Source organism: Tachypleus tridentatus, chromosome 13 (assembly GCF_004210375.1).
Source record: "Tachypleus tridentatus isolate NWPU-2018 chromosome 13, ASM421037v1, whole genome shotgun sequence".
In the NCBI taxonomy this organism is placed as follows: domain Eukaryota; kingdom Metazoa; phylum Arthropoda; class Merostomata; order Xiphosura; family Limulidae; genus Tachypleus; species Tachypleus tridentatus.
This window is the reverse complement of record NC_134837.1, coordinates 21,429,248-21,444,521: the sequence shown is the minus strand read 5'-3', so window position 1 is coordinate 21,444,521 and position 15,274 is coordinate 21,429,248. Positions and strand designations below refer to the sequence as shown.

Sequence of the window (15,274 nt, the reverse complement as noted above, 5' to 3'; positions counted from 1 at the left end):
CTGTCTGTTTATTCTTTTAATTTAAATCCCAGTCATTTAGATAAATTAAGAATTATCATGTGGTTATCCTGCATGAATCTCCCATTATAAAGCAGATTTACGCAGTGTTGTATTTAGGTAGGGGCTAGAGGAGGCTTAGTCCCAATTGATAATTTTATTCTATGTAAAATTACATGGGTTGTAGGACCCACAAAAATTATTAGCTCCTGGGCTCACACAACCTTCAATCCCCCTGATATTTGCGAAGTGAGTTAATCCGAGAGTATTACACGATCTCACCTATATTATTATGAGAATGACTAGTCAAGTGAGAGCCCTAGTTGTTCTGGGTAAATGCGACATTTCTTTTGAATTAAAGGAACATTAGAGTTAGTCAGTTTAGAACAGGGTTTTGAAAAGGATGCAGCTGAGAAAATCCAGAAAAGTGAAAATATGTTGTAAGTAAAAAACACGAATGCACACTGTATTTGTGTTTAGTTTTATGATAAAAATATTTCATTTTGCATTTCACATTGCACCTAGTATCCACTCCACTTCACATCACATCTCATCAACACTTGTGCCATGACTGCTTATAGATGTAAGAAAGTTTTGGGAACTAATACTAATTAGTCTTAACTAGACATTGTATTAAATCTTCAACAACACAGAATTTTATATAGTATATTTTCTTTCGTACAAATGGTTTAGGTTTTGATTCAGATATAACTGACTGTAGCAGTATTTTATGAATTAGGTTTATTTATTATAATGAAACTGTCAAAAACAAAATATTCTTGTATAATGTGTACAGCTGTTACGCCTGTTGTGCACACATTACATGTCTGACATTGGATGTGTTGGTTGACTGTCTTTCAGTTTTTTTGTCTTTGTTTATTTTGTACGGCACGTAAATAATTAGTTAGATTAGAAACCACCATGTTAGAAAGTAATAAGTGTTTACAGTTTTCATCAATTTAAACACTTATTACAATCATTTTAAAGTAGGGATACCTATGTTCATTATTATTTCTGTTATTATGTATAAGAATTGTTGCCTGTAGCATTGTGATGCACTCTGACAAATTACTTACTTTGAAAGTAGTAAAATACTTTAATACAAGTGTATGAGGTCATTGTATAGTAATCACAAAGACGTAGTAGACATTCTTTAATCTAACGTTTGGGAGCGCAAATAATCTTTGGGGAAAGAGATTAGAGTTAAAAGTGAAATAATAGGAAATTAAGTATTTTAACACATATTTATTAATGGAAGTAACAAGTAATTAGTTCAACACATATCGCAATCTAATGAATACCCCTGCATTACATTTCGTTACTGTTTATTCCCCCCATTGGCACAGCGATAAGTCTGGGGCTTGTTTGTAGTTTAGCACAAAGCTACACAATGAGCTATTTGTGCTCTGGCCACCACGGGTATCGAAACTCAGTTTCTAGCGTTATAAGTCTGCAGACATACCTCTGTGCTACTGATGAGCGATAAATCTGTGGTCTTATACGCTGGAGACTGGGTTTCGATACTTGTGGTAACTTGTAAGTATAACACAGATAGCCCATTGTGTAGTGTCGTGCTAAACTACAAACAAATGAAAAAACAAGCTCAGTCATCATTCACTTAAATAAGGAAGGGAATTAGCAAGAAACCATTTCTATTTAAAGGATGACAAGTATGGGAAACGCTGGTTTAGTCTAATGATTGGGCAGGTTATGGGAAACGCTGGTTTAGTCTAATGATTGGGCAGGTTATGGGAAACGCTGGTTTAGTCTAATGATTGGGCAGGTTATGGGAAACGCTGGTTTAGTCTAATGATTGGGCAGGTTATGGGAAACGCTGCTTTAGTCTAATGATTGGGCTGGTTATCATTAGTTTTCAGATGCAACACATAACATATGATCATTTATCGTACATCTTACAAAGAAGTTGCCTGATAATCAGAGTAAATCTGCATTTTTTTGTTTTTTGCAAACTGTGTGGGTGTGAAGGCAGAACAAATCAGATGTGATTAATTAAAAACTCACTGACGAATATGAAAATTAATCCGTTGACTCCCTCTCACGTCATATTAGCATATACAAGAAATCACGTGACACTTATAAGCTCAGTTATTGTTACATTGATCAAACCAGTCTGTAGTGTAAACTACATACAAGTACATAACACCCGCTCAAAAATTAAAATATGTTTGTTTTCGATGATTAGTATAAACTCCCAAACAGCTTGAGAATACCAAAATTAATACATTTTTAAACTTTTGTTAAGCGCTAAACCTAAAATGTCCATGATAGAATATATTCTTATGAGGCGTTATTTGTGCATGAACTCTGAAATAACTCCAATCTTTAGTGTAAATTCTGAAATTCACTTTTGAACCACTGAGGGTAGAGTTTAAAGATAACTTTATTACATTTCTTTTATTAAATGTCGTTACAGGCGTATTTGAGACTAGTTTAATATTTTTATTAAAATAAAAAGTACTATTTTAAGTTGCCAGTATTTATTACATTGCCGAAACACATATTCATATTCAAATTAATATTTAACTGTTTAAATCATATCTCGAAAAATGGTTGTTTCTTAATCACATTGGAAAGTTGAAACCAAAAACCATAAAAAGAAATATCTTAGGTTACATTTTTTAGTGGCTTTGGTTGTGAACTTCCTCGTGATGGGTTACAGTTATCAAAACGTCCTTCATGTTAGGAAGTAACCAATCCTTGAGATGTTCTTCTTCAATATCTCTGTCGAACGGGAAACCCATAGGTCGTCGATCAGGGTAGAGCTGATCTTTAGCTCCACAGTAGCTTACTGCGTCAGTACACATCCCTGTCTTGCCGTGGTCTCCAACCTACGCATAACGTACGAGGTTAATCAGTTATCACTGTTAACACCACATAAAGTACTATATTACAAATTATGAGTACCGTATTTTATGCCTTGTAAGACGCACTTTTTTCTTTAAAAATATCTAAAACAATCCACGTGCATCTTCCAAGACAAAGATGATGGATTAAGGTAAGAGGTTAGCTTAGGATCTATTCCAAACGGCCTCTCATACGGATCATAATGCCATTACTTACCAATTACACATATTTGCAACAGCATAAAACATTAAACTGAACTAATACTGTCGATATATTGTGAAGAATATAATGTATTTGACTGTATTTACTCAGTTGGTTGAAAAAAGTGAAGGCTGAATCAAGGTGTTGACTGCTGAGTCAAAATGTTTTTTCCTTAGGATTGTCTTTACAAAATTAGGGTGCATCTTCCACGATATGGCGTCTTAAAAGGCGTAAAGTAAAGTACGATAAATATACCAAATAAAAATGTTAAATTATCACTTAAAGATTACATTACTTAAAACAAGATAATACAGAAGCATGCCACAACCAAAAATGCAAATACTTTTAAATATTCAACTCACGCGAGTGAACCAATTTGAAGCACGTGTTGTTTTACAAAGTGTATTATATATTTCCAAGACGGCCAAATTTGAATTAATTAGCAGTATAATATGGTACAAATATACCAAAATGTTGGAATATTTTAATGTAATCCAAAAATAAAATTAAAGGGATATCTTGTGTTTTGAATACTTTTTATTATAACATAGAATTATGGAACCATTCAAATATTAAAAATATATAATTCTAAAACCATGCACTATCATTCTTGAGTGGTGTTTGATTTTATATTATTGATGAAGAGGCTACTTGTCCAGTTATTGTAAAATATGGCTGCGGAATTGCAGTTTGGAAAAGGTCGACAAAAACAACTTTCAATTTTTCACGTAATACTAAAGTTTAGAAACATTAGAAAAACGTTACAGTACCAAGTTTTAAACACCAAGTATATTTTTTGTAACAAACATATATCTTCTGACTCGTTTTATTCCTCCGAAGGCATAAATGTTGCATAAAAGTATTGATTGACATACCGTTAGAATAAACAAACAAACCAATCGAGTTAAACATAACCAATGGGACAGATATAAGTGTTGTCCATTGACTATATTTAACAGAGTTGCTAAGTAATTATTATTACATTTACGCTGTCAAGACATCCTGATCAAATAACTTTTCCCCTTGGATTATTACCGTCTGATCAAATGTTAGAAACAAATATTGTACTTTTTACTATCGATCAGCTAAATGTATAACATATAACTGTAATAATCGGTAATTCCAAGAGACTTACCTGATCGTGAAGCCAGTCGGTTAACATCACGAATAAGTGGAAAGGCATGCCGTTTTCATTACCACGTGGGACCAGTAAATGATCTGGCCATCCACAACTACAATATTCATTAGCATGTTCGTTCACCCCCTCGCCATGTGCCAACTGTCCAAAGCTTCGTGCAGACGAGATTGTCACGCTGGAATTTTTAGAATGGCGAACAATATCGTTGTGGCCAGGATGAACTGTGAACAGGATTGGAAGCTGGATGTTAGTAAAACGGGCTTAAAACATTAAAATATGACATCAAAACAGGCCATGTAAAATTAGTTATCATTCTTGGTAATCATTTATGATATGGAAAGCAGCACTTACAGAACAGTGTGAGAAATAACACTGAACAAGAAATATTCTTAGGAAGAAAGTTTTTTTCTCTCGTGTTATAACCGCATTCAAAACATTAAGACAAGATAAGATAACATGATTCATGATTGAACGTCATCGTTAAGTACTTAACCTTACTTTCTGCATGAAACTTGTCCATTTCAATCATGAGACGACGCAAGTTCTTGGTATTCAGTTCGTTACCTAGCTCATCGTACTTAGGTGCCATGAAAACACGAACGGTTGCAGGCTTTGTCTTGCTGGTGTGGTTTTCAACCCTAATCTTGTAGTCGAAATCCTCGTGGTTCAAGTGACTGAACCTTACCTAAATCGTTACACAAATACAAACTGAATACGAGCTTTTCTTTGTAAGACAACAGAATATTGTTGGACAAAGCAAAGTAATATTTTCGTACTTTTCGATAAATATAGTCTTAAATTATTCATGAGGTATAAAAGTCTCGGTCAACTGTATCTTACAATTTCATGAATGTTGGTAATAAAAATTATACATTGAATTCAAAATTCCTTATTTAAGTCATGTTTTATTATATCAGAATTCCTTTTTAAGTCTCATTGTGTCATTTATAAATAATTATGTGGCATGTGGGTTCAACGGATTTCTTTTTATTCGTTTTCATTCTCAGTAACCTTTGTGAGAATCTAATTCTAGTTATTTATTGTAAATATAAGAGAGTACCATACCAATTTTGATACACGTTTTATTGACCTCAGCTTAAAAGTGTGAAAATATTTGTTTGGCTATGATTATTTAACATTTTATGTCAACCAGGTTGTCTGGTCGACTACCTGCCTTCTCTCTAGTCCTACACTGCAAATTAGGGATGGCTAACGCAGATAGCCTTCGTGTAGGCTATCTTCGTGTACTTTGCGCGAAATTCAAAGTAACTGTAAAAAAAACTGTCTGGAGATAATGACAAAATAATCTAACCTTTAACACACAAATTATTCATTCATATTAGATTTGAGAGATGAACTATCTTTAGTAATTTCAAAATGGACGTGATACTGTGTGAATAGAAATATACTGATAGGCCTAAATTTTATTATACTTATTTTCGCAATGGCAGATTTTTCTAAATACCACTATTGAACGAAAGTAATCTTAAGCAGTGATTTTGAGAGACAAAAATAGATATTCTCACACACCTATGAGTTGGAATCTGAAAAGGAAAAATTAATAAAAATATGCAAAAGAAAATTAAACATGTACAACTTACGTGATTTTTATAACATATCTTAGGTTTATTGATGTTTAATTCTTTGCCAGATTTCAGCGTTACACTATAACTTTTAGAAATAAGCTAATTCTTAACTTTTGCAGAAATAATGTTTTGGCTACATATGGTTTGCTATTTACGTCGCTTTAGTTTGAAGGTTAAAATTTAATAACTGTGCATAACTTTAGTTTACTGAAAATATTTTAAAAATAAAATAATTATTTTTAGCCAAATTAAAATACGTAATATTGGTCATTTCAATCTGAACCGTACTTTCTGTCGTTAAAATAATAAATAACCAAGTTGTAAGACCCCTAGTTTCTGGCGTAACATAACATAACTTATTTATCTCAAAACGACTAGTATGGGTATTAAAACTTTATTAAAATAAAGTAAAGAACAACGTTTCGACATTACTAGGCCATGTGAAGACATCTTGAGAAATATTTCTACTTCAAATGAGTTTCTCGTCATTACGAATTACACAACTTAAAACCGCTAGTTAGAGGGAGGAAGACTGGTCTGCAGAACCTTGTCTTTATGCAGTTACTGTTAACTGAACAGTAGGATTTACTTTCATAGTTATGGTAATCATTTGCATAAATCGTCCCGAACTTAGATTGATCCATCATCAGTGGTATGTTGACACTAGGTAACGCCTATAATTACCGAATGTTCTAATTCACGTTATGTTACATATTAAATTTTAATACAAGACATTGTATGCTGCATACATAAACGTTCTAGTGATATTATAATTTGTAAGATATACGCTATACATTGAATATTACAAAAATTACCAATTTTCAGTAAGTTCATTTGTTAAAATAGCGGTATTTGGGAAAGCTAAAAATACCAAATGTAGAAATAAGTCTTTGATGCTAAGCCTAATGTCGCTACTTTAGGCCTATCAGTTGTTCAACAGTCATAATAAATAAGTCTACCAGCCTAAAAGTAAGAAATCCGAACTAATCTTTGTAAAATGATCGTAAATTACCTATAGTTAGTCGTATTATGTATTATTGTGAACTACCTACTACAGGCTTTAGCAATGAAAATAAATTATACATAACCAAAGTAAGTAACAAAAACAATTATTCTGACACTTCTGCTTATTTCTTATAAGGCTTATTTGATGCTTATTAACTTTATTAAAACCATGGATTATTTTCAGCTGTTGTAAAAGAATTAGATGTGTTGAACTCATTGATTCGAGCTCTGAACAGAAGTAAAACCAGACATTTAACGAAATTCCATGAGGTAAAAGTTTCCACCATTACCTTGACGGCTCCACTTCTGCCAAATTCGTAAGCATGTGAGAGATCCAACAATGAATAGCTCTTGAAAGTGTCGATGTTGTTTATGTGTTTAGCTTTCACAAGGACCTTGGTTATTTCAATACCCGGGAATTCGAGCTACAGCGTAAAATGAAAAGAAATCCGGAACTATAGTAATTCGTGAATCACAATTAAAGAATTAGTTATTTTAAAACTACAAATAAGTATTTTTTATGTCATACTGCTATAATTCAGTCCTTTATGAAACATCAGAACTAATGATATTTATTATGTTAACCTAGCGTTGAAACTGAAATCCAAGATTTCGAAAACTGTTAAAATGTACTTACGTCAGAATGGTTGTAATGTGGCAAAGTCTCTTTATAATCCTGGAACATATTATCAATAAACCTATGCCACCGGTAGAAGATGGGGTCTCTGAGGGAGGTAGCAGTGTCGCTCATCACACCTGGGTTCAACTTCAGACAGAAACGTTTAATATAAAAACAGAATATGTGAGGAAGTTATTGTTTAATTATCCTATCCCATTAATTTAATTGAATATGGTTTCTTATGTGTGTACAAATATATTATACTTGATGTTCATATTATTATGAATAGATCCTACAGCTACATGCTACTGTATGCTCTTATTACTTAGCAATTTGGTACATTCTCTACATTTTATAAAACTTTTGGTTTCCATAAATAAATAGTTTAATCCCTTCTTCTTAAATTTAGCCTAACTTAGAAGATGTAGTTAACATTTCAACCCCTTTCCAGGCTAACTTCGGAGTGCCGGTTTAATCGTTTCAATTATAATGATAACTTCATCATTATGAGAATATTTTTGACATTTTAAACATTCTATAAGTATAAAAGTAATTATCAAACAATTGTAGCTTTTGGCTTATCACAACGTTTTTAAACACTTCTGATGAAAACATAAACAGTATGAACAATGCGTAAAGTCTAATAGATATTTAACCTTGATGTGATTATCAAACTTTAAGAAAAATAACAAAAATGATAATATTTCGTGTAAAAGTTAAACCTTCCATGTTGACAGACACATTTCTTAAAAGTGGAAATATGAACAATTTGGATCCGCTAAACAGGAAAGAATATTAAAAACTTACGTGGTAACGACCATCGGGATCTTGGACCCTGGCTGTGATTACGTGACCCCAGTTATGGATGCTACCATAGAATGCTTGGTTGACTGATTCATAGCTAGCTTCAACTATGGCCCCTAAAACATCAATACCTCGTGTTTCATCCAATGGCACGTGTGATCCATTTTCGTCTTCCAAGTGGCCTATGTGGATAGCATCAAGGATTCTGTCTCTCCAACGCTCCAGTTCTTGAATAGAGACTTCTTTCAAATCCTGCAAAGTCATGCCATCAGGCCGTGAGGGATAGGGTAAGCCATTGATGGATGAACTTAGGTGGGAGGAGTAGCCCTCAAGAGTATCGTGAAAATTGTGGAAGGGCTCCATCCTGGGCATGCCATTAGACAACCTTTCACAGTCATACCTAAATGGAGGATGAAAAAGATGTTTCATTAAGATGTCAGTGTATCATATCATTTATTGAAATTTTACTACATAAAATAATAGAATCCACATCATTTCAAAAACCCTCGACACCCTCCGTCTCAACAGTAGATAATATAATAACAACTTTCGATCAGAGTAAGCTACATACTTAGAGCGAAATTAACCTGATACAATTAACCTGATTATCTGTAGGGTTTCTTACTATGCTTTTATTTATAAAGTTTAAAATGTATTGTTCCATCAGATGGGTACCTCGCTGTTAATGATATTTTCGATTGTAAACCTAACAATGTCATATAGGGTTCAGCTAGCTTACTTGATATAGTTCTAAATACAAATTGTAAACTAACAGTGTAAAATAATCTTTATAGTGATAGTGGAAGTATAACACTAAACAACAAATTAAAACAAAACTAATTACATTCGATATACTAACTAGTAAAACCAATACTATTCATGAATGCAACAATAAATAAAGTGCCAAACCTTGGATGGGGAACGCAAAAACACTAGTTCATATATTGAACTGTAGTCGTAGGTGTATATTGTTTGTAATATCGACCTCGTTTTTTAACACCACACTTTACCAAATGAAATTCATTACGACATCTTAAGTATATAACGTCAGAAGCTATCTTAGCTGTGACAAACCCATATGTTTTAGTTTAAACAAAGTTAGTTTGGATATTAGCTTTTCCACGGCAAATAAATAAAAAAACAATGTTTATTAAGACACAAAATAGCAAATCAATAATAGCTTGCAAGACCATTTTAATATATCAAAGTTAAATGTAATCAGAAAAAAAAGTTAAACTTAATACGTGGTATGGCTAAAAACTTTTATCACCAATCTGACATAGTTATCCTGTGAAACGAACCCTTGAAGTAATAATGTATGAGGCTATTATGACAAAGAAAACTAAACTAACTAGTAATTTAATATAAAAACTTAGCTAATGTTACCTATATATAACAATAATTTAAACTAACGTTTGGTAAAACCAACTGTAATTAATACACTAAAGATGTTTACTATTACTCTAAAGAATGTCCAAAGATATCAAAGTGTAAACATGAAAGTTTTTAAAGGTTGTGGCATTCTGTGAAATTTCCAAATCCCAAATCTGTCTCACGAACATTGTCGAACTTCCCACAGAATTGAAATAATTTCGTGTTTAAAATGCCGAATGAGAAACATCTTTTGTGAAAAATGTGTTTACGAGATCTCTACAGAATCTTGTAATGCTGAACAATTTCTTTTGTGTTTATTAAAGTGGAAGTAGTAATAATTGTAACCTAACTTGTTGGGAATACTTATACTTGAGGTTACTTGCTAGTTTTAAAATAAAACTACGTTAGACTATCTATTGCGCCCATTGTAGGAATTTTAGCTTCAGTGTCCCTCCAGCTAAAAGAAAATTTATTTGTGTTGCATGCGGATTTCATATTGAATTTTATTAAACGTAAACGGAGTATACTGCTGTACTTCACAATTTTACATGATCAAATTATATACAAACAAACACTTTGTCACACATGATGGAAGAACGATAACATAGTGGTACTGTATAAAGTTCATGTGAAATCCTCAGTAGTTTTAAATTATAAGTAGAAATGGTTTGGATCCTATTTTGGATATACGGTTCAATTGTTTGTTTCTTACCTTGCCACAAAATCCCTTGACAATCTTACTCGTAGAGCCGTAATATTATTAGTAAATACATCTTTAGAGAACTGAAATGTTTGAGAAGCTACGAAAATAAAAATTCCTTTCACAAATGTTAAACTCTCAAATTTAACTGTTTTCTATAAATTGAAGCTCATTCCTGTGAGGAGCATTTATTACTACATCCTTGTTCATTTTACAGTTCCTAATTTTCTAGCTGTTTGATGTTAGTAGTATATTTATAGAGATTTAAACTGCCAATCACATAAAAATGTAAACAAATTACCTTTTGTTAAATCTTATTATGTACAATATCTGATAAGTACAGTAGTAAAAGCAGACCAGTTACCAACCTAGCACACATTTGCTGATGCATGTAGTAGAACAGCTCTCCTTTCCTGTCCTTAACCTTGCCTATCACTTCTGGCCGCCAGGTGGCAGGATATACTATATGCCAGTGCCAGTGATGGGCGTTTATTCCAATATCTTCACGGTAATAAGCCAAGTTATATTCTGGGTCCAGAATATTACCAGTGCTTTGCATATCAACAATGATATCTTCCTATTATTGAGAAATAAATAAACGATTAGTCATTTTCTCGAGATATTCCTGTATTCGTTCAACAATAAATTGAGAGTATTTGGATCACTTAATCTCCATCCACAAATCACAAATCGTGATTTTCCCCAAGGCTTCACCTCGAAGTCTTGTGGTTTTGATTTGCCTTTGCTTGTTACCTGACCTCTTCCCTGCGGAATTTTGAGTTAATATATCACCATTAAGTAAAGTTATTGTCATTAACTAATCAGGTTATCTCTAGGTCTTGAACTAGATGAAAATAAACAAAATTTCTGAACAACCCTGATTACGTTTTACTCTAGGTTCTTTTCGAACTCAGGATCAAATGGTTCAAAATGAAAAATTCTGCCAAGGTAGAAATGATTAGATTCATTAAATAATAAAGTACAGAAGTTTACTTTCATTAGCTAATTGGGTACTAGTTTCCGGGGAAAAGAATTTAAAGTCGGTCGATAATTCTCATATGTAGTTAAAGATTGTAATAAGCAGATGAACACAGAAATGAATTGCTTACAAATATTAATTACTTTACAATTAATTAATATGGTATATATTTTAAAAACCAGTTAAAATGTATATACTTACTGAATATTTATAGACCAAAGTACAAATTTTTTGTGAAACTTCTACGCAAATTTTTACTATTACTCTAAAAAAAATTATAATTTTTTGTGAAACATTTTAATTATCCATTCTATAAATTCAACAAGGCTATTGTTAAAGTAATCCAATGTTTTTATTGATTTAATTTTTGTTTTCTAGTTAACTATCCGTGTTTCTTGAAACTTGGTGTGATTTGTTTTGAATTTCGCGAAAAGCTTGTTTTGTTTTTGTTTTTGAATTTAGCACAAAGCTACTCGAGGGCTATCTGTGCTAGCCGTCCCTAATTTAGCAGTGTAAGGCTAGAGGAAAGGCAGCTAGTCATCACCACCCACCGCGAACTCTTGGGCTACTCTTTTACCAACGAATAGTGAGATTGACCGTCATAATATAACGCCCCCACGACTGAAAGAGCGAGCATGTTTGGTGCGACCGGGATTCGAACCCGCAATCTGTATATTAAGAGGGCTAATATTTTCAGAAAATATCTACGCAAGCAACATTTTTGCGCACGATCGGCACCGCGAAACTTCAAATAAAGTTTAATTTTGCTTTGGTTCCTAGCCTTAAAAATAGTGTTAAAACATTTGTCAAGATAGATCACAAGCTGACATGTATCTTAAATAGAGCATTACAAGAATTTCATAAATGCATAAGTTAAAATGTGTGAGCTTTAACTAAGAAACACAATTTAAAAAACAAAACAAAAAAACAATTTAGTGTTCCTTTGGATGATTGTTTCATACCTCTTTGTTTGGGTTTAGCCAGGCTTCCTTGTAGGCATCATACATTGTTTGCACAGGCATGAATTTGTCAGGGAAGATTTCCTGGATAGGTGGGAGACTCACCCCTTTACAATCTGGACGATGAAGGATAGCAACAGAGACAGCATACACATAAAGTCCTTCATTGACAAAATCACGAACCTGGTGGCAGAAGTCCAAAAACTCCTCAAACGTCTTAGCACCTGTGGTCAGTGAATCATCTGTTTATCCATGAGAATTTTCCATGCGAAATATACACAGGTAGAAAATACAAATATTTTTCATTTCCTCAACAAAGGTATTGTAGTGTTCTATTCTCATTTTATAATATATAAGTATATATTATAAGAGTAAGAATAAAAATTCACTGTAGTTAATCCTGAGTGTATGAATTTGATATTGATATTAAAATGTGGCCTAATATTAAAACATCATATATATATATATTCTTATATTAATTTACTTAGTGTGTTTGTGTTCCTAGGTCCTCTCGGAATTCGGAATTCCGGGGGCATTTTTCAGTTCTGAAACCTTGCTTATAACCGTACTCACAAACTAATTAACCCTAAACTAACACACGTCTTCATATAGCACGTGCGGGTGTTCTAACTGGCTTTTTTTTTTCTTCTGTTTTTTGGTACGAATCCTCTTGGGGTAGCTATAGAAAATGGTAATAGAGAAGTTACGGGTACATTTGAGCTTTTATGAATCATGAAGGTGACCTTTGAACCTTACAAGCTATTCTGTGCTATTTTCCTCAAACAAAACAGTAGCCCTGCAAACCAGATTATCTGTTGGTTAAGTGGTGTGACATTGCTTTGAAAACTAATAAATAAATATGCATTGATTTGACAGAGTAATTGTTTTTTTCCCTAAAAAATGACTATTACAATAAAACTGGGTGCCATTTTATAAAGCAAAATTTTCGTATGCAACAAAATATCGAAAATAATTTATAGTATGCGACTATGTTATATCATTTTAATATCTCTGCTAAAGTAAGTCTAATCCTACTATAATGGACGTAGCGTGTATGTCAGTATCTATGAATGTAATCAAAACTTTTGCGCCATATACTGAATGGCACCACAGACAAAAATCCATAAAAAATCACACTTCGGGTATTTAAGGTTCAGACAATTAGAAAAATAACTGTAGTATGTGCAACAACCACTTTTTTATAATAGAACTCAATTTTGAATAAAAGTTTTATGAACACAAAAAAAAACACTATTTTAACCAGGACTGCACGTGAGTGTTAGTTTACATCTGTATTGATGCAATTGTTTAATGTTGTACTGAGATACTGGAGTTCTTAAAATCAGTATTTTTCTCAATAAATGGTACAACTTTTAACATAGAAAAGCATTACAGTTTAATATTACGATTAGCAATTACTGGTACTAACACCAGCCCGTAGGGTGTTTTTCCCCAGTTATATTAATATACAAATTTAATGATAATTTATCATAATGAAATGAACAAATGAAATGAACAAATTTATATTTATTTGTACCATTTAAATGCATTTTTCAAAGTAAAAAACATATTTCCTTCAATGTTAAGCGGAACCTATAAGTTCTGATGTGTAAAGAGAATCGTAGAAATAAAATGGGGAATTATTCGGGTTTAAAAGTAATTCTCTCCTTATCAAAAAAAGTGTTAATACCCACACCAGCCGTTCTGAGGTACAGTTTAAAAGTAAGTTCTGGACAGGCGAATAAATATAATATTAAACTTTCTGATTATTTGAAATATGATATTACAAAAAAGTGAACATTAAAAGTCACAGATCGAACGACTAAACGTAAACACATACATAAATTAAAATACACACACACACACACACTAAAGTCATACCGATCAACACTTCATACAGCTTGGTGGCCTCTGCAAGGTGCTCAGCATGGAAAAGGGAGAACAGCTGACCACGGCCCAGTACACCTAACCCTTGTAGCTTCGGGTCTCTGTGAACCTTCAGGGCAAACTTTTCTTTAGTTGGAATAGAAGCATACTCAAAAAGGGGGAGTACCCGAAGCTGCTTTTCAACGGTGTCTAGCACCATGGTGACAGTAGCAGATGAGTGTACTGACGGTTATCTTTTAGACCAGATCACTTTTCGGAGACCCTAACAGAAGGCGTTTCTGTTCTCTCTTTGTGGAGCTGTGACTCGATCACCAGTTTTATATCCAACTAACACCAGCGAACGAAGCTAACTTCCAGGAAATGTACTATTCGAATTATCAGTGTTTTTTCTACTAAATCATCTCATGATAAAAACATTTTCAGATTACAAACTGTTAAATGTTTACACCGTCTAGAGCAGATGGGTGAAAAACAATGTTTTTCTCTGAAATACAGCGAGTCAATATTTTTAGTAGCCCTTAAGATCTCACCTCTAAAAATTCCAAGAAATTATAACATTACAGATATTTAAGTAGCATTTTCCCATGTACAATTTGGTGCAGTCTACAGAAATAAAATACCAACTAAAGACATAAACAGGAACTCCTCTTCGAGACGGACGTCATGTAATATTCAGTTTAACTGTTACAAGCACTACTGTTCTATTTTTAAAACACAATTCAAGTACATATATAAATTATATTAAATAAAAAATTTTCTCTTATTAAAATTTTGCTAATAAATTTACCAAGGTGGTTTTGTTAATCTAAATAAAAACACTGAGATGTAATAAATATAAAAAATTAGTTGTTTAAAATAACAGTAATTAACAAAAAGAAATTAATTTTGCGATCTTCCAGTTTCTAGTATGGATTACATTGCTTTGTTCTTCTGTAATATTTCAGCTCGTAGTTTACAATAGATTAATGTCTTCTGACCACGAGTAGTAATTACTGTAAGTGACGACAGATAGGAAAGAAGCATTGTTAAACCTGAATTTAAAATGAAATTTTGTGTTATCACTTTATCAATATATCAGGTTAGATATTTAGTTCCCCTCAGTGGCTCACCAATAAATCTATGGATTTATAACACTAAAAATCAGGTTTCGTAAACCATGG

At 32.7% G+C, this 15,274-nt stretch overlaps 1 protein-coding gene across 2 annotated transcripts; it reads right to left on the bottom strand.

Annotated features, from left to right (window-relative positions):
* Positions 1 to 2,383: 2,383 nt before the first annotated feature.
* LOC143240145 (hemocyanin B chain-like) lies at positions 2,384 to 14,727 on the bottom strand. 2 transcript variants are annotated; one of them, XM_076482094.1, is made up of 9 exons: positions 14,109 to 14,727; positions 12,231 to 12,451; positions 10,658 to 10,866; positions 8,219 to 8,615; positions 7,430 to 7,558; positions 7,083 to 7,217; positions 4,700 to 4,886; positions 4,199 to 4,422; positions 2,384 to 2,846 (listed from the first exon to the last, which is right to left on the bottom strand). In XM_076482094.1, the coding sequence occupies exons 1-9, from the start codon at positions 14,311 to 14,313 to the stop codon at positions 2,637 to 2,639; spliced, it is 1,917 nt and encodes a 638-aa protein (XP_076338209.1). In that variant the 5' UTR covers positions 14,314 to 14,727; the 3' UTR covers positions 2,384 to 2,636. The 2 variants fall into 2 exon arrangements, with proteins under 2 accessions (XP_076338209.1, XP_076338208.1); XM_076482093.1 differs by having other exon boundaries at positions 12,231 to 12,469; positions 14,109 to 14,460.
* Positions 14,728 to 15,274: the final 547 nt, after the last annotated feature.